Source organism: Empidonax traillii, unplaced genomic scaffold (assembly GCF_003031625.1).
Source record: "Empidonax traillii isolate 1590-97213 ecotype Southwest subspecies unplaced genomic scaffold, ASM303162v1 scaffold1001:size240121, whole genome shotgun sequence".
In the NCBI taxonomy this organism is placed as follows: domain Eukaryota; kingdom Metazoa; phylum Chordata; class Aves; order Passeriformes; family Tyrannidae; genus Empidonax; species Empidonax traillii.
This window is the reverse complement of record NW_020956194.1, coordinates 1-22,790: the sequence shown is the minus strand read 5'-3', so window position 1 is coordinate 22,790 and position 22,790 is coordinate 1. Positions and strand designations below refer to the sequence as shown.

General features: G+C 46.2%; 3 protein-coding genes across 8 annotated transcripts in view; 1 reads left to right on the top strand and 2 right to left on the bottom strand.

The window, feature by feature from the left end:
• The window catches only part of RAB8B (RAB8B, member RAS oncogene family), a 32,498-nt gene extending 24,350 nt beyond the window's left edge, over nucleotides 1-8,148 (bottom strand). For 3 of the 5 annotated variants that reach the window (XM_027903947.1, XM_027903949.1, XM_027903948.1), the window contains exon 1: nucleotides 7,843-8,148. In XM_027903947.1, coding sequence (XP_027759748.1) covers nucleotides 7,843-7,966 — 124 coding nt within the window. In that variant the 5' untranslated portion in view covers nucleotides 7,967-8,148. The remainder of the gene's footprint in view (nucleotides 1-7,842) is intronic. The other 2 variants (XM_027903946.1, XM_027903945.1) reach the window with 2 other exon arrangements.
• On the bottom strand, nucleotides 6,680-22,611 carry LACTB (lactamase beta). Of its 2 annotated transcripts, XM_027903951.1 has the most exons (3): nucleotides 21,792-22,611; nucleotides 16,486-16,488; nucleotides 6,680-6,689 (listed from the first exon to the last, which is right to left on the bottom strand). In XM_027903951.1, the coding sequence occupies exon 1, from the start codon at nucleotides 22,570-22,572 to the stop codon at nucleotides 22,024-22,026; it is 549 nt and encodes a 182-aa protein (XP_027759752.1). In that variant the 5' UTR covers nucleotides 22,573-22,611; the 3' UTR covers nucleotides 6,680-6,689; nucleotides 16,486-16,488; nucleotides 21,792-22,023. The 2 variants fall into 2 exon arrangements, with proteins under 2 accessions (XP_027759752.1, XP_027759751.1); XM_027903950.1 differs by lacking the exons at nucleotides 6,680-6,689; nucleotides 16,486-16,488 and adding an exon at nucleotides 21,056-21,539.
• Nucleotides 15,786-18,429, top strand: RPS27L (ribosomal protein S27 like). The gene is made up of 4 exons (XM_027903952.1): nucleotides 15,786-15,824; nucleotides 16,010-16,118; nucleotides 17,182-17,292; nucleotides 17,937-18,429. The coding sequence occupies exons 1-4, from the start codon at nucleotides 15,819-15,821 to the stop codon at nucleotides 17,963-17,965; spliced, it is 255 nt and encodes an 84-aa protein (XP_027759753.1). The 5' UTR covers nucleotides 15,786-15,818; the 3' UTR covers nucleotides 17,966-18,429.
• Nucleotides 22,612-22,790: the final 179 nt, after the last annotated feature.

The window sequence follows — 22,790 nt, the reverse complement described above, 5'->3', positions numbered from 1 at the left end:
AAATAGGTTAAAATTGCACTACTGATAGAGAGAGCGAAGTTTGTTTCTTTTGGGGGTTATTTCTAGCCTGCCTGTCTCCAGGAGGAATGCATTAGCTGAGCTCCTCAGAGAACTCGCTCCTCTCAAGCCAACGTGCAACTGGAGAGCAGCAAACGCTGCCAGTGGCCAAGGGGCTGAGCTGAGGGGACAGTTTCACAGCCAGCTGGAACTGGGGTAGGTCCTGTCAGCAGCAAGAGCCACGAGCAGTAACCTCTCTGCAACGGGTCGGTTTTCATCTCTGAGTCCCATCACTCAGTTTATCACCAGGAATGACAAGTGATGGCACAACCTACGAGCACAGGCACACACAGTCACACCTCTCCTCCTCTGGGGAGCAGAGCACAGGCTCCTTGAACCAAGCTTAAACTAAACCCTACTTAACACAGACCAAAAGGCAGCCCAAAAGTGGGCTGTAAGCAGCTCCAGCGTGGATCCTACAGCAGGATATCACCTGAGCAGCTGCAGCTCCAGGCCAGAGCAGGAAATGCTCAGTATTTCACACTCCAGCTGTGGCTGGGACTGGAAGAGGAACAGCTACAGCATCTCCCAGGGGCCCAACCCCACAGCCATGAAGCTGCAGTGCAGCTGTGGGACAGCTGAGCATCTGCCACCCACTGCAGGCTCCTCCTCCCTTCAGGTCTCTGGGATGTGCAGTGTGTGGCTTTCTACCCCAAGAAGAAAAGCTCTGCCACACCTTTCAGGGGTAAGAACACCACACTTGCCCATTTAGAAGGTGGCTTATGAATACAGGTATTTGATTCTTTGCTTAATTTGAGAGGTCATATGATTGGTCCGTAGCAAAAGCATCATTCAATAGGCAAGACAAAAAAAAACAACAAAAAAACCCCAAAGTAAAACCCCAAGAACAGGAAAAAATTATCCCAAATCTCTTGCCTGCAAACCAGATATATCTGTAGATGTAGAAAACACTGTCTTTAACCAAGATAACTCTAACTGAATATTGCTGTCAGGAAAAAAACACAAATTACTTCATCCAAAGTTAGCATCTTAAGCATCCAAAAAGTAAAAAAAAAAAAGGCTTACTAAAAATTCCTATGCAACCAATACCACCTTGATTTAAATACTATCATGATTTAAAGTTCACTGTTTACTATTCATACACCAGGCCAGCTGTGACAGTAAGAACAGGTCAAAAAGGTTAGGTTTGGGTTTGCTCTGTAATTTTTGGTCCTGATGAACCGGTATGTCTGTCCAGTGAGAAATGGAGATGCCACTTTTATCTTAAATAGCCTCTTCCAAGTCTCAGGGCTCCCACTTGAAGTGGATGCCTACACTGTGGAGATCAAAATGTCTCATCCAGTAAGAATTATCTTTGTTAAAATAAATAATCTCATCTGGGAATTGCAGTTAGAGTCTGAAATACAGCAAGTGTGGAAGGTACATAGTGAGGCAGCGAGATCAGGCTGAAAAGTCAAAGCAGAAGGTTTAGAGTTCCTGAAGTTATTTTACAGACAGCACTCTCAGCAGCCCAAGAACGTAATTTTTCTCATGGCTTTTTTTTAAGCCCATGTTTTAACATGAGGTAAGTAAGCACATGGGGATTTTGGTTTGATTTTGTTTGTTTGTTTGGGAGGCAAAGGACATGAGGAAAGAAGGGCTGCTTTGCTTAACTTCTTACAGGAATGATGAAATAGCTCTTTTTGAAAGGCTTTAACTACCTGGATTAAGAGGCAAAACCACATAACTTGTTAGGGAAAGCCATACCAACATAAGAGTTTTCTTTTTCTACATCACACGAGGTTCTTTTAATGAATTAACTTTAATTAATTCTTTAATTTCTTCAGCTCATTTTTCTGCATTGCATATTCCAGTGCTCTTCTCTAAATCACTTCTGCTAAGCCAGAGTTCTCCCAGGCCATCACTCTGACTGTACCTTCCTCCTTCCCTCCATGCTTGTGTTGACACAGATACCTCATCTCCAATCCCAGCCGAGGTCACACCATACAGACAAGACAGTTTGAATCACCAAGGGAGAGCTATGAAATTTTTGGTGGGTGTGTGGGGGCAGGAAGCAGAGTATGAGCTCCCTGGCTGGCAGCCACTTCAGCTCTGCCCAGTTTCTTACACTCAATGTGTTTTCCCCAATTTCCAGATCGGATTTTAGGAAAAGTTTTTGCACCCAGAGAGTGGTTGGGCACTGACCAGGCTCCCCGGGGCAGTGGGCACAGCACCAAACCTGACACAGTTCAACAAGTGTTTGGACAATGCTCCCAGGGACAGGGTGGGATTCCTGGAGTATCCTGTGCAGGGCCAGGAGTTGGACTCAAAGATCTTTGTGGGTCCCTTTCACCTCAGGACATTCTGTGATTCTAACTCTGTGCAAGAGCCTCACACAGTGTAATTTTGTTGATGTTACTATTATTCATAGTTTATTCCCATTAGAAAAGCATGGGATGTATTTTATACATCTAGTCAGACTGATGAGTTGGCACTTAAGCTCCCATAACATCCAATTAAACATAAAAAGCAATATAATATCCTTCAAATTAAAAACACCCACCTTCTACCACAAAATATGAAATAAAGCATCACCATAAATACTGCATGTGTTATTATTATTATTAATAATAATAATAATGGCAGTTAAATTCTGAAATAAGACAGTTCAAGATGTATTTCTACCAAAAGGATGACCTACTGCAGAAGGACTAAAAAGCACATAAAAAATGCCCAAACAGAAGCTCTGTGTCTTCAACCAATACATTTTTCCTACACTTACTCGCTGTCAGTCTGTGCTCTTAACTCTGCATTTGAGCTAAGTCCCAAACGCAGCCCTAAGCTGCCCTCCTGTCACTCAAACACCCAGTAACACATAAGCAAGACAGCCCCCCATCTGCCAGTTGGGAAGGGCATCGACAGTCAGACATCTGTCAGTGTTTCACACAGCCCACCACGGAGCTGCAGCAGCGTTTTTAATCAAAGCCAAACCATTTCACTTCCGTCGCTGCGGAGCACAGAGGGCAACACATCCCCTGCAGCAGATGAAAACCAGAGTCTGAGATGTCCTTTGTCACCAGCCAGGTGTCAGTATCGTATTTAAGGTCACCAGAAACACAAACTTTAATGCTTTTAACCTGTGATGTCTCCAGCTACAAGATCAGGACAGAACCCTGCTGACCACCCACCACAGCCCCTGAAAACAGAATCATTGCTCCGGTTTGGTATTTACCGCCATCATCCTGTGTGCCCCATTCCATGTAACCCCCCGCCCTCCTCCTCACTCTGTACTCAAGAGATACCCCAGTGCCAGGCCCTACCAGCCCAGAACACACACTTCATTCCACAGATCCCGACAGTGCTGCCACCTGAGACACCCAAACTCATCCCAGTCACTTCAAAGTCTCCCTGACAACTCGTTTGTGGTAACGACCATTAATAACGTGCTACTGACAGTGCTCTCCTGGTGCCTCCCTCCCTCTGCTCATCTATCATTGATGTGTTTTCTTCCACAGCTCCCACCATCTGGAGAAGCCCAAAGAAACTCAGGGAACGCTGAACCTTAATGGGAGGGGGGAAAAAAAAACCCCAAACCAGCAACCCAACAACCAATCCTTTGTCTATCACACGAATAAGTAACCGTGGGGGGGGAGAGCAGAAATATTTAATGAGGCATAATTTGACTTGAATACACTAAACCAGTTTCCATTACGTGTTACAGACATGGAAATTTCGCTGCAAAAGGGAAGTTGATAGTTCTGCCTGACAAAGGATTTTCATCTAAGTGTTCAAAGGTCAGCACACACGTGCTTGCCTGCCAGAGCGGTGTCCTCTTTTGGAAGATGTAGGCTAAGGAAAAGTTACTTCTGTAAAAATCAACAAATGGTTTCAGCTCTCAGATCCAGTGCTATCTCGTGGGCAGCTTCCTGCCAAATGCTGATATCATCTTGGATTAAAAAAATAAATCCGACCCATGTTGTTGCAGTCAGCGAGCCCTTGGATGGAGTCAGAACTGCTGTCAGCTGAAGAGTCAACCTCCCTCTCGCAGCCGACACAGAGAGTTGAAAGGAATGCAAAGGATAAACCTTATTATTTCAAATGATGAACCAAATCCAGTTTTACCAGACAGCACTACTTGAACAGCGAGTTAAGATACCTGGAGACTGCTGCATTAATTCTTCCTCTCCTTGTACATCACAATGGAACTACGAGCAAAACACACGGAAGATACTCCAAGGGAAGTTTTGCTTTAGGAGCTGTGAAGTAGGAAAATGAGCTGACTCAACTGCATTTTACTTTCCATGTTGAACTGTGCAAAAGCAGAAGTTTCCACTCAGGAAGCAAACGAAACAACACAACCTTACATAACACCCACTGTAAAAAAAGTTTGATCCCGTGGTCACAGTGAAAAGCTGATCCTCCCTGGGACTCGTCAGCCCTTTCAGAAATTCTCCAAACACAGCTGCAGAGCCCTGTGTAACAAATTTAAACTTGCTGGAGGCCAGTCTGTGCTTTCACAGGTTGAAAACATCACTCAGGATAACTGAAAGGATCATCTGAGAGAAAGATCCCTGGTTCACTTCTCCTGACGGGTAGCAAAGTTTGCTGAAGGTATTAGTTATGCCAGGCAGTCAAAACAAAGATCAGAAAAACTCCTGTGCCAACAGTCACCCCCAAAAACAACACAAAAAAGTCTGATGGATTATCAATAAATATGCAGTGCACCTTTATCCCACTTCTTATGCAACTGTTGGCCACGGGGCATGGGCTGGAAGTCCCTGCTGCCTGAATCAGAACAACGGTGATTACAGCACGACCAAAGTCTTGGGGAGAAAAGTCAAAGGCCCATTTCCCAACCTCCAAGCAATCTCCAAGGATGGAGCCTTGCAGGCATGTTCTGCATGACACAGAACACAAGGGAACCTGCAAAGTACCACACGAGTGTCTCGTGCACAGTGGCAAAGCAACCACAACTCATTACTGACTTAATTCTATAATATCAGCTCTGAGGCGGAGTAAAACAAATATTCTACAATAAAGCAGTATTTCCATCTCTCCCTCCTACTTTATTTTTTTCTTTTTGGGAAGTGTTTCCGCTGCTCTGCTAACTGAAGTGTTGTAGTTTAATCCTGGTTAAACTACTAAAGATCAACAGGAGTGAGACATGATAGGAAAGTTATCTGGCACTATGATGTCGACCCTTCCATCATGGCAACAAAGTGCGTTTTAATTTCTGGATGCAGAATCCAGGAAAAAAGCTGAAACAGTCAAACAACTCCCTAAATGACTCACCTGACTCAAAATCAGCATGTAAGTACATAAGATTAAACTATGATAAAATTTGATGTCAACACATCTCAATCACACACCTCAGACTTCTGCAGTTAAACCAAGCCTGATCTTGTTAGCAGAGACACCAGAGGAGAACTGAGGGACACAGTAGCACACATACCAATTAAAATCATTGTTAATTGAACACACACCATATTGCAGAACCCACTCTGTGGAGAACACACAAACAAAGCAGCCTGGCAGCTCCAGGAAAACTCGGTGTACTCAACGAGGAATACTGATCTGGGGACCCTAAAGCTGGACCTGCCTGCTCGGGGAAAGCATTGCACCCCTCCACACCACACTAACCGTGCTTTATCAGTCAAGGGAAAAACCAGAACTGCTAAAAACGGCATCCCCTCAGCTCATCAGAGGGACCGGTCCTGACTGTAAGACTGAGCAGCGTTGAGAAGCCTCCATGAAAGCTAAAGGCAAGGTGAGCACATCTTCAGGAGCAAACAGGTTAGAGCCACACGGCTGACCCAACAGCAATATATGCAACACACGAGGAAGGCTGAAAAAAACCCAAGTATTTTTATTCCAGCTACGTCAGCACTTTATGAACAGTTTCACTATTTCCTGCATCGTCGACTCCCCTCTTTGGAGGCCCTTTGCTACAAAACAGAATGGGACTGGAGGGAACAAATGAAGGAACGAAGGAAAATGTACCTGTGAAATCACAAGTACCACCTATGGAATTAGAAGTTTGCCTCCGTTCTCAGTAAGTTTCTTCAGGTTGATTCCTTTTGAAAAATAAAGCCCTTGTGAAAGCAAATAAAAAGGAAGGAAATGAGAGCAAATCCTATATTTACTGAATAAGGTTAAGAAAAAAGAGCATCATGTTCACAATCATCAAGACTTCAAAGTGAATCAGTAAGGGAAAAAAAAAATCAAGGTGCTAAGCAGCTCAAGAAACATCAAGAAAATCGTTGGAAGACAGACACACCCATTTACGTGAGCTCTCCCTTTAGAAGTATAAAGAGATATTTTCTATTTAGCACAGTACCAACGTAGGCTTTTTTTTTTTAGATGATACAGCATTTATAATTGTTTGTTAAGCCTTTTATTCTACAACAGGTAGAGCAAAATACCTGTTAAGGTAAAATGCTACTCAGGCCTTAATTAGCTGGTGTTACTGATACAGCATTTTGAAAACGGTTGCAGAGAGAAAAGAAATATTCCAGAAAAATGTAGAAAAGCTATTCTTAAAGCATTAGAAATGCCAGCCACACCTCATTTAGTCAATCACATCGGCCTAAATAAAAATTATATCTCTTCCTTGTGCACTAAGTTCAGCACAATAAAATGTCTGAAGAGGACAGGGCATTGGGGTGACATAAAACAAGTCACATGCTATTCCGCTTCATCTTTAAATCCATTTCCTTTCAATGCAAAGTCTACGCATTCTCTCAGGGTTGTTTTTCAAAGCCAGCATTAGTTTTGCCCTCCTAAACACAAGCAACCTCCACTGCAGTTCACCTCCTCGTCCCAAAACCAGCGGACTTCACTTGAAAAGTGGCCTCAGCTACAAGTAACTACCCATAAATCTCAAGTCTTGCCAGACCGAGATTTCAATTCAACAACATCTCAGTGAAGACCTTGAAAATTTTGCTTATGTTTATTTCAGCAGAAAAGTATTTTAAACTCGACAGAGATACAAGTCACAACAGTCTGTTTTGGTATATCACGTCTCGTTGTCATTAAAAAAGGTTACTGAAGCTTCGGAAACCCTTTTTCACAACCAAATTTACAACAAAACCCAACTTTTGTGGAGGGGGTTGATCCAGCTAGTTACTAAGGAGCTTCTAAGTTAAGTCGACTCAGGAGCTCGAAGGGAACTCCTCCAAATCTCACAGGCGTGACCCCCGTGTCCAGGAGCACTCACAGACACAGACACACACACACAGATAGACACACACACACACAGACAGACACACAGACAGACACACACGCATTTGGAGGAGCCGGGGGGAGAAGGGGGAGTCCAACTGCCAGCCAGGGCGGGTCGGGCGCTGTCACTGCGCAGCACGACCCGCAGCGAGCCCGAGCCGGCCCAGCGCTCCCGCTTTCGGCGGGTTTGCACCCAAACACGAGGCGCCCGACGAGCGGAGGGCACGGAACGCTGCGCTCCGTGAGCCCCGGGCAGCGCTCCCAGCGCGGGCCGCGCTGGCTCGGCGGGCCCGGCCCAAACAACTGTTGCTGCCGCGGGCGGAGCGGCCGCACCGGGCGGGCCCGGCCGGGCCGCGGCCCCGGTACAAACCCCTCGGTCCGGCCGGGCCGCAGCCCCGGGATCGGGATGAACCAACCCCCCGAGTCCGGCCGGGCCGGGCTCCCCCCGCTCCCCCTCAGCGCGGGGCCCTCACGGCTCCCGCCCACGGAGCGGCCCCGGCGCGGCCGCGGCGACACGGGCGGCGCCCCCCGCCCTTCTCTCCCTTCCTCCTTCTCTCTCTCCCTCCCCGCTCGGCCACGGGCACGACCCGCTCTGCCCCCGCGGGGATGGCGGCGGCCCCTCACCGATGGTGGAGATGAAGGTGGTGTTGAAGGCGTCCTCGCTGAAGCGGAACAGGAGGCAGGTCTTGCCCACGCCCGAGTCGCCGATCAGCAGCAGCTTGAACAGATAGTCGTAGGTCTTCGCCATCTTCGCCCGGGGCTCGGCTCGCCGCCGCTGCAGGAGGGGGCGAACGCGGGAGGAGGGAAGGAAGGAGGGACTCCGGCCGGGAGGGAGGAGGGAAGGAGAGGGAGGCGCCGCCCGCGCACGGGAAGCGGCAGCGCCGCGTCAGAGAGCGCCGGAACCGCCGGGCCCGCCGGGCAATGTGGTCCTGAGGGCCGGCACCGGCCGGCGGCCTCTCACCGCCTGCATCCCTCTGGGGACCGGCGAGAGGCACGGAGCTGTGTGTCCGAGCGGCACATTAAACAGTGGCACCTCACCGCGGGTCACCAGCGAGCACCGGGGAAACGAGACTGCGGTGTGTGACCTCGCCCCTTGCCTCGGGCACGGCGAGTCTGTGTGCTGTGCACACCGCAGAGCAGTTGTGTTCACGCAGCACAGACAGTGCGGGTGCTGTAGAACAGGGTGTCTGCTCTAGGGCAGCACCGACAATGTGGGCGTTCCAGAACAAGGCAACCAGCAGTAGGACAAGAGGGCTCGGCCTGGAGCTGTGCCAGGGGAGGTTTAGGTTGGACATTGGGAAGAAATTTTTACAGAGAGAGTGCTCAGCCATTGGAATGGGCTGCCCAGGGAGGGAGTGGATTCTCCGTCCCTGGAGGTGTTTAAGATGAGACTGGATGTGGCATCAGTGCCATGGGCTGGGAACCACAGTGGGGTTGGATCAAGAGTTGGACTCGGTGATCTCAGAGGTCTTTTCCAACCTGGTCAATTCTGTGATTCTCAGGTGTCTGATCTAGAGCAGCACTGACAACGTGGGTGTTGTAGAACAAGGTGCTCTAGAGCAGCGCTGACGGTGTGGGTGTTCCAGAACACCACTCTAGAGTGTGCTCTAGAGTGGTTCATATATAGAGTTGGTTCACATACTCTAGAGTGGTTCAATAAACACTTTCACCCATCTTGGTGTTTTTCCCCCCACTAGTAATTATCCCTCAGTGTGAGGCAGCCTCGTCACACATTCATTATTCCACGTTCCCCACGGGATGTCACGAGGCACTACGAAAATAAATAGTGCTACTGAAGCACTTCAACATGACAACAAAGAGCTACTGCTTTAATTTAATTTAAATATTGTAGCCTTTGGAAAAGCTATAAACAGAACTCTCTAACGCTAGAAATCACTACGACAGTTCTCAGTTCTCTCTTAGGAAAATAAAGGAAAAAGAGATTTTTTTTTCCCCAAATCATTCATTAAAGGATTGTCATCCTGCAGTGTTCCTTTCCCAGGTTTGCCCTGAGCTCTGTGCAGGAATGGCCCTGTGGCACCACCTGCCCAGGCACCCTCCTGCAAGTCCCTGGGGTGAAACAGGGCTAAACTGGTCTAATGCCTGGCTACTGATGTATCTGTGCAAAGGATTCTGAGGAATCACTCTGGATAAATACCTTCAGCTATTATAAACCTCAAAAAAGCAGAAGCTGTTGTGCTTCTAGTTACTAATTATTCCAAATCTTCCCTGGTAAGGGTCTCATTCTGGTGGTATTCCTGGCCAAAATACGTTTGTGGTAGCAAATCATCAAAAATCCAATGACAGGTGTGATGTAAATCTCTGTACAAGATGAATTCAGTAAGAGCTATGAATGCTAATCTGTATTCCAATTAATTGGTGCGAAATCTAATTTTATATTTAGACATTATATGCTGTGTTGTAATAGAGGATAACCAAGGCTGCAAAACAAGGATGGGGGGAATTGCCAGTTCTTTTTTCTTCTTTCCTTTTTTTTTTTTTTTTAACACACTGGAGGCTCTCTGCCCAGTACAGGCCAGAATTTGGAAACCTGGCTGCTTGGTCCATATTTGGACGGTGTAATTAGCAGTCAGGCTGTTGAGATGTTGAGTTGTTACAGTGCTTAGTACAAGATTTGAGTTTATAAATGATAATGGCAACTTGGCACAGAAGCAGTCAAAGCAAATTGGTTAATTATATCAGTCTAACATGAATAATTGGATTATAGGAAACTGCAAATGAAAAATTAGTCTCTGAAATGTTTCCCTGTAGCTGCACTTTCAGAGACGTGAGTTGCTGTGCAGCGTAATTATGGCCATGCTGAACGTTACTACACAAACACATTTCAGCTTTGAGGAGAGAAATTTCGGGGTTAATTTTCACCCTGGAGTTTTATGGAACACACAGGCTCTCCTACGTCTCTGGAGCAATATGTTTGCCATCGCCATCTGTTACTCGGGAGGATTTTTATAGGGAAATAATGCAAATTACTTCCCTCTTCAATTACGCTGGGGCTTCGCAATATCGCGTTCTGTTGTGATCTGGAGAAGTGCCAGTTTGCCAGATTCAAGGGACAGATGTTTTCTTAGCCATGAACTTTAAAAACACGGTGTAAAAATGAGGAGTTACATTTCCTGATCTCCCAGAGTTGTAACTGTACAATTGCATACCTCGCAACAAGTCAGTACGACTTTGAGCAGCACTGTCAGAGCTGTTCAGGTTCAATAACCACACCACGACGATTCCTGCTCCATGAAAACCCTTTGGAGTCTTTGCTATTGCACTGAAATGGAAAAGTGAACATTTGGTTTATATTGCATTTCAGTCAACAACAATTCATTTTTTTCTGGCACAGGAGAACCACCGAGGGGAACACTGAACATGCAGGAAATAGAAAGTGTTTGAAACTATGGCTCACCTGTGTCTCGATGTAAAAGCAGGTGGGGTTGTAACAGTTTGATCCTGTTTCATACACTGCAAAGAAGCAGAATTTAAAAACCCTTTACAACTCCTAAAATAATACCCCAACACTTTGCCTGAACAGAATCATAGAATCATTAAGGTTTGAAAAGACCTCCCAGCCCATGGAGTCCCCCCTGTGCCCCATCCCCACCTTGTCCCCAGCCCAGAGCACTGAGTGCCACGGCCAAGCCTGCCTCGGACACCTCCAGGGCTGGGCACTCCAAACCTCCCTGGACAGCCCCTGCCAGGGCCTGACCACCCTTTCCAGCAAGACATTCCTGCTGATGTCCAACCTGACTGTCCCCTGGCACAGCCTGAGGCCGTTCCCTCTCCTCCTGTCCCTGTTCCCTGGGAGCAGAGCCCGACCCCCCCCGGCTCCCCCCTCCTGTCAGGGATTGCAGAGCCAGAAGGTCCCCCCTGAGCCTCCTTTTCTCCAGGATGAGCCCCCCCCAGCTGCTCCTCACAAGACTTGTGCTCCAGACCCTCCCCAGCTCTGTTCCCTTCTCTGGACCTGCTCCAGCCCCTCCATGTCCTTCCTGAATCGAGGGGCCCAGAACTGGACACAGGATTTTTCCTCACCAGTGCTGAGTACAGGAGGACAGTCCTGGTCCTGTGCCCACGCTGCTGCTGATCCAGCCCAGGTACCTTTGGCCTCCTGCCCCCCTGGGCACACCTGGCTCATGTCCAGCCACTGTCACCAGCACCCCCAGGGCCTTTCCCAGCTTTCCAGCCCCTCTGTCCCAGCCTGGAGCTGCAGGGGGTTGTGGTGACCCAAGGGCAGGACCTGGCACTTGGCCTTGTTGAACCTCACACAATTGGCCTTGGCCCATAGATCCAGCCTGTCCAGATCCCTCTGCAGAGCCCTCCTGCCTTCCAACAGATCCTCAGTGTCATCTGTGACCTTACTGAGGGTGCCCTCAATTGTCCAGATCATCAAGAACGATATCAAGCAGGACTGGGCCCAGCCCTGGGGGACACCACTAGTGGCTGGTCCCAGCTGGATGTGACACCATTCCCACCCCTCTCTGGGCCTGGCCATCCAGACAGTCTTTAACCCAGCCAAGAGTGCACCTGTCCAGCTGCAGCTTCTCCAGGAGAATCCCGTGGGACACAGTATCACCGGGAAGACACATCCCCAGGCTTTCCCTCGCTCACCAGGCGGGTCACCTGTCACAAAGGGAGATCAGTGCCACAGTTCACGCTCATCCAATAAAGAGGTGAGTCCTAACCAAGATATGGCAGAATTCCATTAGTCACTGGGGTGTATGTAAAGTCCACCTGTTAAAGCCCTCAGTTTAAGAAAGGAACTGATATGAATAACAAAATGTAATTACTCCCTCTATTCATATGCAATAAGTTCAAAAATCTCTGCATACACATTAATAAAATCAGAAAACACCTGTTTACCAACACCTACGTTTCTAAGAAAAAACCCCAAGCTGATTACATTGTTACTTCATTCCTACTCTCATTTTTAGTTTCTCAACTGACATCATTATTTCTAACTTTCAAACATCCTTTTCCCTGGCTCAGATCAAAGGTGAGACTAGTTAAGCAAATGAGACATGTGTCAAGATCTTGTCTTAATCAAGCTCTTCTGTTCAATGCATACAAAACTGTAGGAAATTCTGCATCTTAATTGTTTAAGTACAAGGCTTAAAAAAAACCCAGTAAGAGTTTAAAACATGTTGGTAGAACTAAGATCCTGTTATTTTGGCACTAAAAGATAATCTTAAGAGGCAGTCTCGCCCTGAGTGCCACCTGTGCACAAATGATTAACATGAGGTTTGCTTTTGGACTCTGCTAGCTCACATCATAACATTTCTGATGCATATCTAGAACAACTCTGACTTTGGCAGGAGCCTCTGCAGTTCACTGTTTGATGACCATCATGTGACTTTCCCTTAGGAAAATGTCCCTTGTTCCCCAGTTCCAGTAAATACATCTTTCACTGCAGGTAGATACTTCTGTGCTCATTCTACACTTTGTCTCACCGCATTTGATACGTTGATACGTCCTGCTTTCAAGCCCTAGTTTTAAGAAGATCTATGCACTGGTTTAATATACAAAGAACAGTATCCTCCTTTACTCTAGTGATCTAAATATATGAATTCTCCACACGAATATACTGCAGAAATTTATACAGAAGAGGTTAAATCAAGTCATTCTTGGGAAAGGAAATTACATAAAGTATGTACAGTTCAATTCCAGAAAGAAAAAGCACTGTTAGAGTCTTATCTGTAAAACCCATTAATTTCAACATTTGAAATTACTCTGATCACAGTAGTGCTAAAAGTGGACTTTCTTCAAGTTCCAGTGTTAATCTGAACTATCTCAACATAAGCATATTTAAACCTAATTATTATATGCCACAGTTTACACCACTAGTTCATAATCAATTAAAATTAAAATTCTTAATCCTGCAGTGCAGGCAGACCCCCAGGCTGACTGCATTCTGGATCAAACACACCACTTGAAGTGAACCTGCTCATTCTGAGCGCAGCTTAGAGGTGGTTAGAGCATGGAAATCTAAATGGTCTTAATGACAGTACTGCAGAGACACCCCTCCCTCCACATTTCAGCACTCTAGACAGCCACTCTAAGCATGATTAGGGTGATTTGTTTGTATTAAATCATTCATGACACACTGACTCAGTGACCACAGCCGGTTTACACGAGGGTTTGCAGCAACCCCCCCCCCCCCAAAAGCCCGAGTTCTCACCACGTCAGACAGCAAACCCCGAGGACCCACCCAGAGTCAGCTGCAGGAGGGCACAAGTGGGGCAGAACAGGGTGGCAGTGGGGTCAGCAGGGGCTGGCACAGCGAGGGCTGGTGCTGTACAGCCCAGCAGGAGCCACCACTGCACAGATCCCCACAGACACCAACCGGTTCAGCCTCCAAACAGCGAGGGAAACAGAAACCCCAACTGTCATTATGTCGTTTCTGAACATCTCCAGATCAGCTTTGGGGACGTTTCTGTTGTCATTCTGGCAGACACATCACATTTCTTGCTCTTTTCCCTGAAAGGAGATCAAAGCCTTTGCTTGCTGGAAAGAGGAAGTCATTCTCTTAGAGCCGAATCTCTCGGTAGGCCGCACCATTTTTGTGCAGACAGCACTGCTCTCCTTCACTCACAGCTTACACTCAGTGCTGCATTTCTCATTTCTAAAGAGTAAACTTCAAAACCAATCTTCAGTTGCAAGACTGAAGGTAATGCATTAGAACTGACTCATTCAGCAGGTCACTGAACTACAGGCAGTTACGAAAAGGAAATGAATCTCCAGGCAAAACCAAAATAGAGAACCAAACAGAGGAATGTGTCCAAAGCACATCCTGTTTTCAGATCATCCTGTGTGCCCCTCCTTCCACAGAAACCAATGTTTAATGTGACTCTGAAGTCTTCCTCAGGCACCAGAAGCTCCTTGCAGGAAAGACATTTAAGAAGGGAAGGCCAGGAGGAAGAGGGGAAGAAGGGTGGCACGTCAGAAGTTCTGGGGTTTTTTGTTGGCTTTATCCATTGTGAAAGTATTTTCTTAAACAAGAAAAACATCATTCTCCTTCAGATACCAAATCAGCAGCCTTAATAGATTGTCCCCTTTCCTTTGTGCTTGCAGATAAAAATGAGATACATTTGAAAAGGACTGCAAGGGAGTAGGGACAGCTAAGACTCAAGAACTGACTCTGTGCTGGTAACTGGTTTATGTTCTGGCTTCACAGGACAGCATGCAGAGGAAAGTATGAGTCAGAGCCTTTCCTATTAAATTCCCCATGATACAACAAGAAATACTTCCAAAATACCTCTGTCTGTGTGTCATCACCACCCCGGCACACAAGGCAAAAATGCTAACACAGCATTACCCCGTTACAGTGGCTGTGACGGGGAGAGAGGAAAAGCAATATATTGGCTTGGGGTGCTACAGCACAGGGGGCCGTTGTGGCACAATAATGCAGGGCTTTGGGGTGCAGAGTGTTGTCAGAGCTCTGTAGTGTCAGCACCGGGGAGAGGCCCTCCCAGCTTTGGCAATATTGCTGTCAGAAAGATATGCCTCTCTAAAACTTCCACCCTCGCTCGTGCTCATAGCAAACTTCTCAAATCACTTTTGCTAAGTGCATCGGTTCTCTCTTCAGAAAGGCCTTGGCTCGACACTGATTTTCTTAAGGTCTGTTGTGCCACCAGGAGGACTTCTATTGAACTACACTTTTAAATGTTCCAGGCCTGATTAAATACTACGGTTTGACAGATTATATTTGTCTTAGTTAAAAAAAAAATTTAAAAAAAAATTAATTTCCACTATCTGCAGTACTTTTTTTCTCATAGGTTCTCTAAATCAATATAAACACAGGAGTGATAACTAACAGAAATTCTTCTGCCTTTTTCATTTTGACGGCAGTGGGAAACTGCAAAAGCACATGCACACAGGTACAGCTTTGTGCAACGTGTCATTTAGAGTGAAATGACGTGTCCAGGTCTGGGCTCCTCACTACAAGGGATACATGGAGCTACTGGAGGGCGTCCATCACAGGCCACAAAGATGATTTGGGGTCTAGAGCATCTCTGATGAGGAGAGACTGTGAGAGCTGGGCCTAGTTAGCTAGAGAAGAGGGCATCTCATTAATGGATATAAATATTTCCAAGAGTTGTCAAGAGGATGGTGCCAGACTCTCTACTGTGGTGCCCAGAGACAGGATGAGGAGCAATGGCCATAAACTAAAACACAAGAAGTTTTCACCTCAACAGAAGGAAGAACTTCCTTACACTGAGGTTGGCAGACCCTGGAACAGCTGCCCACGCAGGGTGTGGAGCCTCCTCTCTGGGGACATCCAAACCCACCTGGACGCGTCCCTGTGTACCTGCTCCAGGTGCTCCTGGCCGGGCAGGGGGTTGGACTGGGGGGTCTCCAGAGGTCCCTTCCAATGCCAACAATCCCGTGATTTCTGTGACATGCAGGCGCTACCTTCGTCAGCATCTAACGCAGAAACGGACGGACTTGGGCGTTTCGAGTGTCCCGCACGGGTGGGTGTCCCGCGGGAGGGAGGGCGGGCGGTGCCGGGGCGGGCCCGCCGAGCGCGTTTCGTTTCGTCCCCGCCGGCGGAAGGGGCGGCGCGGGGCGGGCGGTCGGGACGGAGCGCGGCGGAGATGCCGGTGAGGGGCTCGTTTACCGCGGGTCCCCGGGGCGGCTGCGGGGCTGGGGGGTGATTAAGGGAGCGGGGCGGCCCCCCCGCGTTCCCGCGGCCGCCGGCCCGGCCCGGCCCGGCCCGTCCCCCCGGGCGGGCTCGCTGTCCGTGCGGCCCGAGTAACGCTGGGCCCTTCTGCTCTCCCCCGCCCAGCTGGCCAAGGACCTCCTGCATCCCTCCCTGGAGGACGAGAAGAGAAAGCACAAAAAGAAGCGTCTCGTGCAGAGCCCCAACTCCTACTTCATGGATGTGAAATGTCCGGGCAAGTATTTAAAATGTTTACGCCTTGCGGAGGGCGCAAAACTATGAGTGCTATAAATCCTTCTAAAACAGCTGCTTATTATATATGTATTATATATATTATATACATTTTTAGTATCTTCTTTTTAATCTAAGGTTGTTCTCTAGAAATAAAACTTTGTATATTGCTGTGGGGTTTTTTAACAATAGAAGTGTTTCTGGAGGTCTGGCATGAGGTTTTTCTTTTTGTTTGTTTGTTTGTTTTCCCCTTTATGAAACCCTTGCAAGTAAAGGGGAAAAAAAAATGCATGTATAAAAAGTGAGATTAAATGTGTGCCTCAAAGCATCCACAGCACAAGCTTCAAGTAGAAGACAACATTAAAGATTACATCCTTTACAAGTTCTCTCTCTCCAGAAATTCCTTTTGGCTAATTGGAAGTATTTTTCAGGGGGAAAAATTGAAAAGCAGTGAAAATCCCCCTTTTTTTTTTTTTTTTTGTATAAGTGATTTCATTCTTTCTAAAGTCACGACACTTATAAGTTGTAGGTGAAAGCATTGCGTGAGAAATTAGTGAAAGTATTTTGTACAAGCCTTCTGATTAAAATGTCACATTGGCTTTATAGAATGCAACCCAGCACCTGCCTTACCGGTACCAGTGATTACACAGAAAGCAAACACAGGTTGGAACAGCAGTGTTTGTATTCACAGCTGCCAGGCTTTGTCAACAGCAGTGTTCTCCTGTTACTAGTTAAATATTTCTCTGGGCAGGTGTGTTTTTGTGTTCAGCAGAGAAGGTCGATCCACCTCTTTGCAGGACACATATTACAGGCAAATTAGGCCTTGTCAGCCTTCGGGCTGTGTTGATTTTCGGATGGGGAGTCCCAACTTGCTTTCCCGTGCATGTAAAGACCAGCAGGTACTTCAGTCCACAGCCATGAGCGGCTTCGTTTGACTCGGTGTGTTGTGCAGTGAAATCCAGCTGCATTTTTGGGCAGGTGTACTCGGAGTGCCTGACTGAGTAACACACACAATAAAACCATGCTGTAAATACCCCCTGGAAAGTTCAATAAATGCTGTTTTGCAGGATGCTACAAGATCACCACCGTGTTCAGCCACGCTCAGACGGTGGTTCTGTGTGTAGGGTGCTCAACTGTGCTGTGTCAGCCCACGGGGGGCAAAGCCAGGCTCACAGAAGGTAAGGGGCAACGTTGGACTGCCTAAATATTCCATTTATATAAATGCATTTTATAGCCTGCCTAAATATTCCATTTATATAAATGCATTTTATAGCCTGCAAATATTTTAGCTTTGGTTCTGGAAACTGAAACTGGAACATTTACTGGCCAGTAAATACACTGTTAATGGACCCTGAATTGGGAATTTTTCTTCAGATTCTTGTGTTTGAAGGGCAGTTCCCTGGCCCACAGTCCTTAATAAAAAACTGCTTTGTGTAATTACAGTGGAACAAATAGCCACTGATAATTATATACAGGTAACTGGTATAACACTGGTATCTTGAAATGTACTGGAATCACTTCAGGGTTTAAAAAAATTAAAACCCAGATTACATTCATTTCTTGTTTAAAGGAGAAAAGGTAAACATACATACAGATTACATTTTAAAGTAGTACCCCTTGGTCTTACCTTAAGATGAATTATGTCGCAGCCATGTTGTTCTGGTTGAGCTAGAGAAGACTTGCAGCGCCAAGTCTTCACCTCTTGGACATGAAATTTGAATTTACTGGATCAGTTTTCCTCTTTACCCTGGATGGACAGATTTTCAAGGCAGTGTAGCAGTTTAAGGACTGTTCACATCTACGTTATGTGTTTCCTTCCCAGGCTGTTCATTTAGAAGAAAGCAACACTGAACACTTCAAGCACGTGGCTTTGGATCTGTGTTCCTGAAAGCCTTACCAGTTTAAAAATGCCTCCTACTACAACAATATAATTATGACTGATTTTGTAAAAATTACCTGCTATTGCTGACTAATCTGCTGGAATCTCTTTTTCAATAAATGATTTGAAGTGCAAGTTTTTCCTGGAAGTTTGCAGACAGCTGAGCTCTATTTTTGTAATTTCCCTTCCAAAGAGTGGTAAAAGCCTCAGACTTGGCTGCATCCTTCCCCTTGTTAATCATCAACTACAGCAACATAACACATATAGTGACAGAATCTGCTTTAGGAATGCATTTTGTATGTTTTATTCCTGCAGCTGCCCTAACTGCAAGGGTTGTGAAAGCTGGATAGATTTAAAATGGCTCCTCTGCTTTCAGTGTAATCCCTTCACCATGCTGGTGATTTATCACGTGGTGATCAATAAAAATGTGAAGTTACTCACCCGTGTCCAGCTGTTTCTCTGGAATGCAGGGTGTTCCCCTCCCTTTTGCTTTGGTCTCTAGACTGCATTTGGCTTTCTACACTGAGATTTCTACACACCAGAAAAATAAAGGAGACTTTTGCAAAACTCTGAGAGCACTCAGGATAGAGAAGGCATGTGGTACATAAGCAGTAGAAAGTCAGAACTACACTAAGAGCTGTGAATGGCATCTAGTCATTAAAAACCTGCATATTTTCAGTATTAAATAACCACAATAAATAATTACCTTTTTGCAGTGAAGAAACAGGGGTTTAATTAGTTCCTTAAAGCCATGCCTTTCTAAATGGCTGTTAAAAACGGGTTTATGTTTTTAACCACGAGAAAACATTCAAATAAAGTAAAAATAGTGTCTTATTTTACTAAATAATATCTCAAGTTGTGCATCCACATCTCTTTCAGAGGATCAGGTGTCTTGGTGAGCTAATTTCTATTTAACCAGTATTCTTTTTATGACTTTTAAAGGATGTACATTTCTAGTCAATAAAAAAAACCCAAAACAACAAAACCTGATATAACAAGTGGTTGCATTTGCAAGTTAAGTTTTATTTCAGTTATTTCAAGCAGTGAACACTTGTAATTAGCAGATTTAAAAGGTAGGTGTTTGCTACAGAAACAGATATACCAATGGCATATGCATGTCTTCTAAGGGAAGTACAGTTCTGAGTCAGTGCCATACCATGTTTTCACAATGAAGGTTCAAACAGGAGGAAGTTTATCATGAAAGCTGCTCTTAATTGGCCAGTTTCCCACCTGTGATGCCAGTCCACCCAATAAAACAGGAAGATCAAAGCAGCGCTATTAGCACAGTTGTGACCTGAATACAGATGCCAGACTGATTCCTATTCTCCCCTCTCTCTGCCTTCTCTTCCTCTACCCCAAAAGGTAAGAACTCATGATTTAGTAAACACCACAGCAGAGAATGGCAGTGACCCTTTTTGTTCCAGGCACTGGAAGATGAAATGTAGACATCACGGCATCTCCAGCACTGCCCACTGACAACAGAGGCTTTTGGAAAGCCTTAAGTTACAGGAGGAACAGTATAAACAACATGGTATGCGTATAAAAACTGGCGGCTAAACAGACTCTGTATGGGGAGTGAGACACTATCTGTGATCTCCTGCTGTTGGAGATGCCTTAGTTCTTACCATTATTCACTTCCTACTTCAGATATTTACATTTATTAGTGTTTGGTCACGTGCAGACAAGGATAAACCTACAAGCAATGGCTTCTGCTGCTGCAGGTTTACCAGGCAGGAGGTGCTCAGGACTGGGGAGGAAAAACAAGCTGCTGTTGCAGAAGATGCTCACCTCCAGTCCTTCTGTGTTGGTTGGAACTGTCAGATAATACACTGCAGTGGAAGGGGAGATAATTTATTGCCTGGCCAATGAAAGCTCATTCAGAAGGGTTCTCTTTGTTTTTTCACTGATCGGATATTCTTGAGATAAAGACAATTATTAATGACATCATTAACGAATAAAAAAAGTGAAGTTTTGGTGAATGGGCCAGAAACCCCAAGCAAATGGTTTAGGTATAAGCTTTGACTGTTTTAAGGCACAAGAATGATTAAATGATGAAGAGTAAACTAAAGCAGTCCTACTAGCTTCAATTAAAAACGTAGGTACAACACTGACCCCTCAAAATATTAAATGTCTTGGTTTGTCAGTGCTGGGTGATAAATGTTACCACAGGCCCCCTGGGAACAGAGGTGGCAGCAGAACGTTCATCACAGGGCAGGTAACAACTAGGAAGTCAATAGTGAAAGCACTAACTTGGGAAAGAGGCAGGTAGAGCTATTTTCTGCTAGGTGTTATCCCTAAATTCAGAGAAGCAGAGCTGCAAAAGAGTGCAGGAAAGTAAGTACTGGGAGATATTTCGTGACAAGATACTTCATTTTGTTCTCAGCCTGGAAACAGTGTCTGATGCAACTGCAGGGGAAGCGAGGTGGGGGTTAATCTTTGGGACATAATTTTGGAGATCCCATGTTACTATATTCCTATAGTAAAATTAAAGATTAGAGAATCTCACACCTCAAGTGGATTCAGTGAAGACATTGAGAAGTCCAGTGAAGACATGACTGAGTCCAGAGAAGGGCAGTGGAGCTGGGGAAGGGTCTGGAACACAAATCTCACGAGGAGCAGCTGAGGGAGCTGGGGGGGCTCAGCCTGGGAAGGAGGAGGATCAGAGGAGACCTCATCACTCTGCAACTCCCTGCCAGGAGCGGGAAGCTGGGTGGGAGTTGGGCTCTGCTCCCAGGAACCAGCAATAGAACAAGAGGAAACAGCCTCAAGCTGCACTAGGGGAGGTTCAGGTTGGACATCAGGAAGAATTTCTTCACTGAAAGGGTGCTCAGGCACTGGAAGGGGCTGCCCAGGGAAGTGGTGGAGTCACCGACCCTGGAGGTGTCCAAGGAATGAACTGGACGAGGCACTGAGTGCTCTGATCCAGTTGCCACTTTTGGAGTCGATGATATTGGAGGTCTTTTCCCACCTTAACAATCCTATGATTCTGTGAAAATGCTTCTTTGGAACACAGGACGATTTCTTTTTCAGCCTTGGGCCAAAGTAACTCCTTGAGGCAAGACCTCCCAATGGAGCAAAGGATGGCTTTCCAAAAAACCTCTCCCAAGTCTGTCAGGCTTCTACTGCCGGCTTCAAGAAAGGGCTCGACATTTTACTGAGTTCCTAATTCCTGTGTGCAAAGGAATATTTACTTTACAGGATACAGTGCCATTTCTGGTACCAAGTTAGCACGTGGATCATTCAAAAACAAAGGGACAGTTTGGCAGCTCACCACGTTGTGCCATTTGGGTGCATCTGACTGCAGAAATAATCCCCTTACCGCACAGTAAACTATTTTTTTCACACAGTCTCCGTGTCCAATAAAAATGGATGAGAGAACATCTGAAAACCAAAAAGATTTGTACTTACATTGCTCTGGCTTCATTCTTTTCTAACTCTTAACAATCCACAGCTCTGACAAAAGCCTGCTTCTGGTATAAATCTGCATTCTGGAGGTAGCATCAAGGTTTGGGCTTTGTTGGCTTTTTTAAACAAATAAGAAACGTGCTATGGGAAAACAAAAATCAAACAGTGAAACTCTTTTTCTTTAAAAAGTAATACTGAACAGTTTTGGCAGACTGGAACTGTGAGAATAACAAATAACATCTTTGTGTGCTCAAAGCAAGGTGTGAAGTTTTTCAAAAGGCAGATAATTTTTTGTACTGCTTAGTGCAAAAAACAATGCTAGGGGTTTTTTTAAATCTTGGTCAAGTGTTTCACTAGTTGATAAAAATAACTTGCTGATATAATGATATTTACACAGGTACTAGAGGAAGTCAAACTTGACTGTTACATTCTCCTTTTCTGTAAGTTAGGAACGTCCCTGAGAGATGAATTCCAGTTAAGTTTAGCACCATTAGCAGAGGTTAATTAAGGGAATTTTTGATGCTTTTTCTTCCCATGTTCTCAGTGATCTCGGAGCCCCAATTCCACCTCCTCCCTTCACTGTTCCTGTTTCACCACCTGGGTTCTGTCCCACACTCCCAGGCTCTCAGTCAGGGCACTGTGCCCGTTTTTCCCTGTCGAATTCCCTGGCAATCTTTAAGGCGGTGCCGCTGAGCGACACGGACTGCATGTTGCACACAATGGTGACAATCACTCCCCTGGGCGGGGCACCCCCGGCCCCGGGGCCCAGCTCCTCCGGCAGGATGAGGAGGACGCTGCTGGCCCCCACCGCCCCCCCGGTGTGGGATGCATAGTGTCTCTGCTGCCTGCAGCAGCCACACTGCTGCTGCTTCTCCACCACGGCCCAGGCCATGGCGTATTTGCCGTCCCTGTCCCACGACACCTCTGTTTTGGGCACCGGGGTCCACATCATGGACACCGTGCCCGGTTTGAGGTACCCGGGCAGGAGTTTGCCGGCGCTGCCTTTAAACTGTCCGGCTTGGTAACTGTACAACAAGGCATTGCCAAACTTCAGGAGGTCCCCCACTGAGGACAGGAAGCCACCACCAGCCCACTTGTAGGAGTTGTCCACGTAGGGTGCGTTGACCAGCCGACCCTTTTTGTTGTAAACGTAACACCTACAAATCAAGAACATTCGACTTGTCACTCTCAGGTGCTGTGCACAACCATTTTAAGCTGCCCTACCTTAAGAGAGCAAACTGAGCACGTATTAGCATGCTGAGGTTTTTTTTTTAAATATGTTATTCTTGAATATATTTATTGCAGAAAAATCAAGAAGAAATCCAGAGAGGAAAGCAGAAACTTAGGTGACTTCTTTGGTTAGAAGCTTGGTCTCAACACAAGTGCCAGTCC

What these genes read in the sequence shown, in the direction of transcription:
- LACTB (XM_027903951.1), bottom strand. Translation starts at nt 22,572, where the DNA reads ATGTTCTTGATTTGTAGGTGTTACGTTTACAACAAAAAGGGTCGGCTG.
- RPS27L (XM_027903952.1), top strand. An exon ending in CATGGATGTGAAATGTCCGG is followed by an intron (nt 16,119 to 17,181) that starts GCAAGTATTTAA and finishes GCTGTTTTGCAG; the next exon opens with GATGCTACAAGATCACCACC. An exon ending in CAAAGCCAGGCTCACAGAAG is followed by an intron (nt 17,293 to 17,936) that starts GTAAGGGGCAAC and finishes TTTCCTTCCCAG; the next exon opens with GCTGTTCATTTAGAAGAAAG.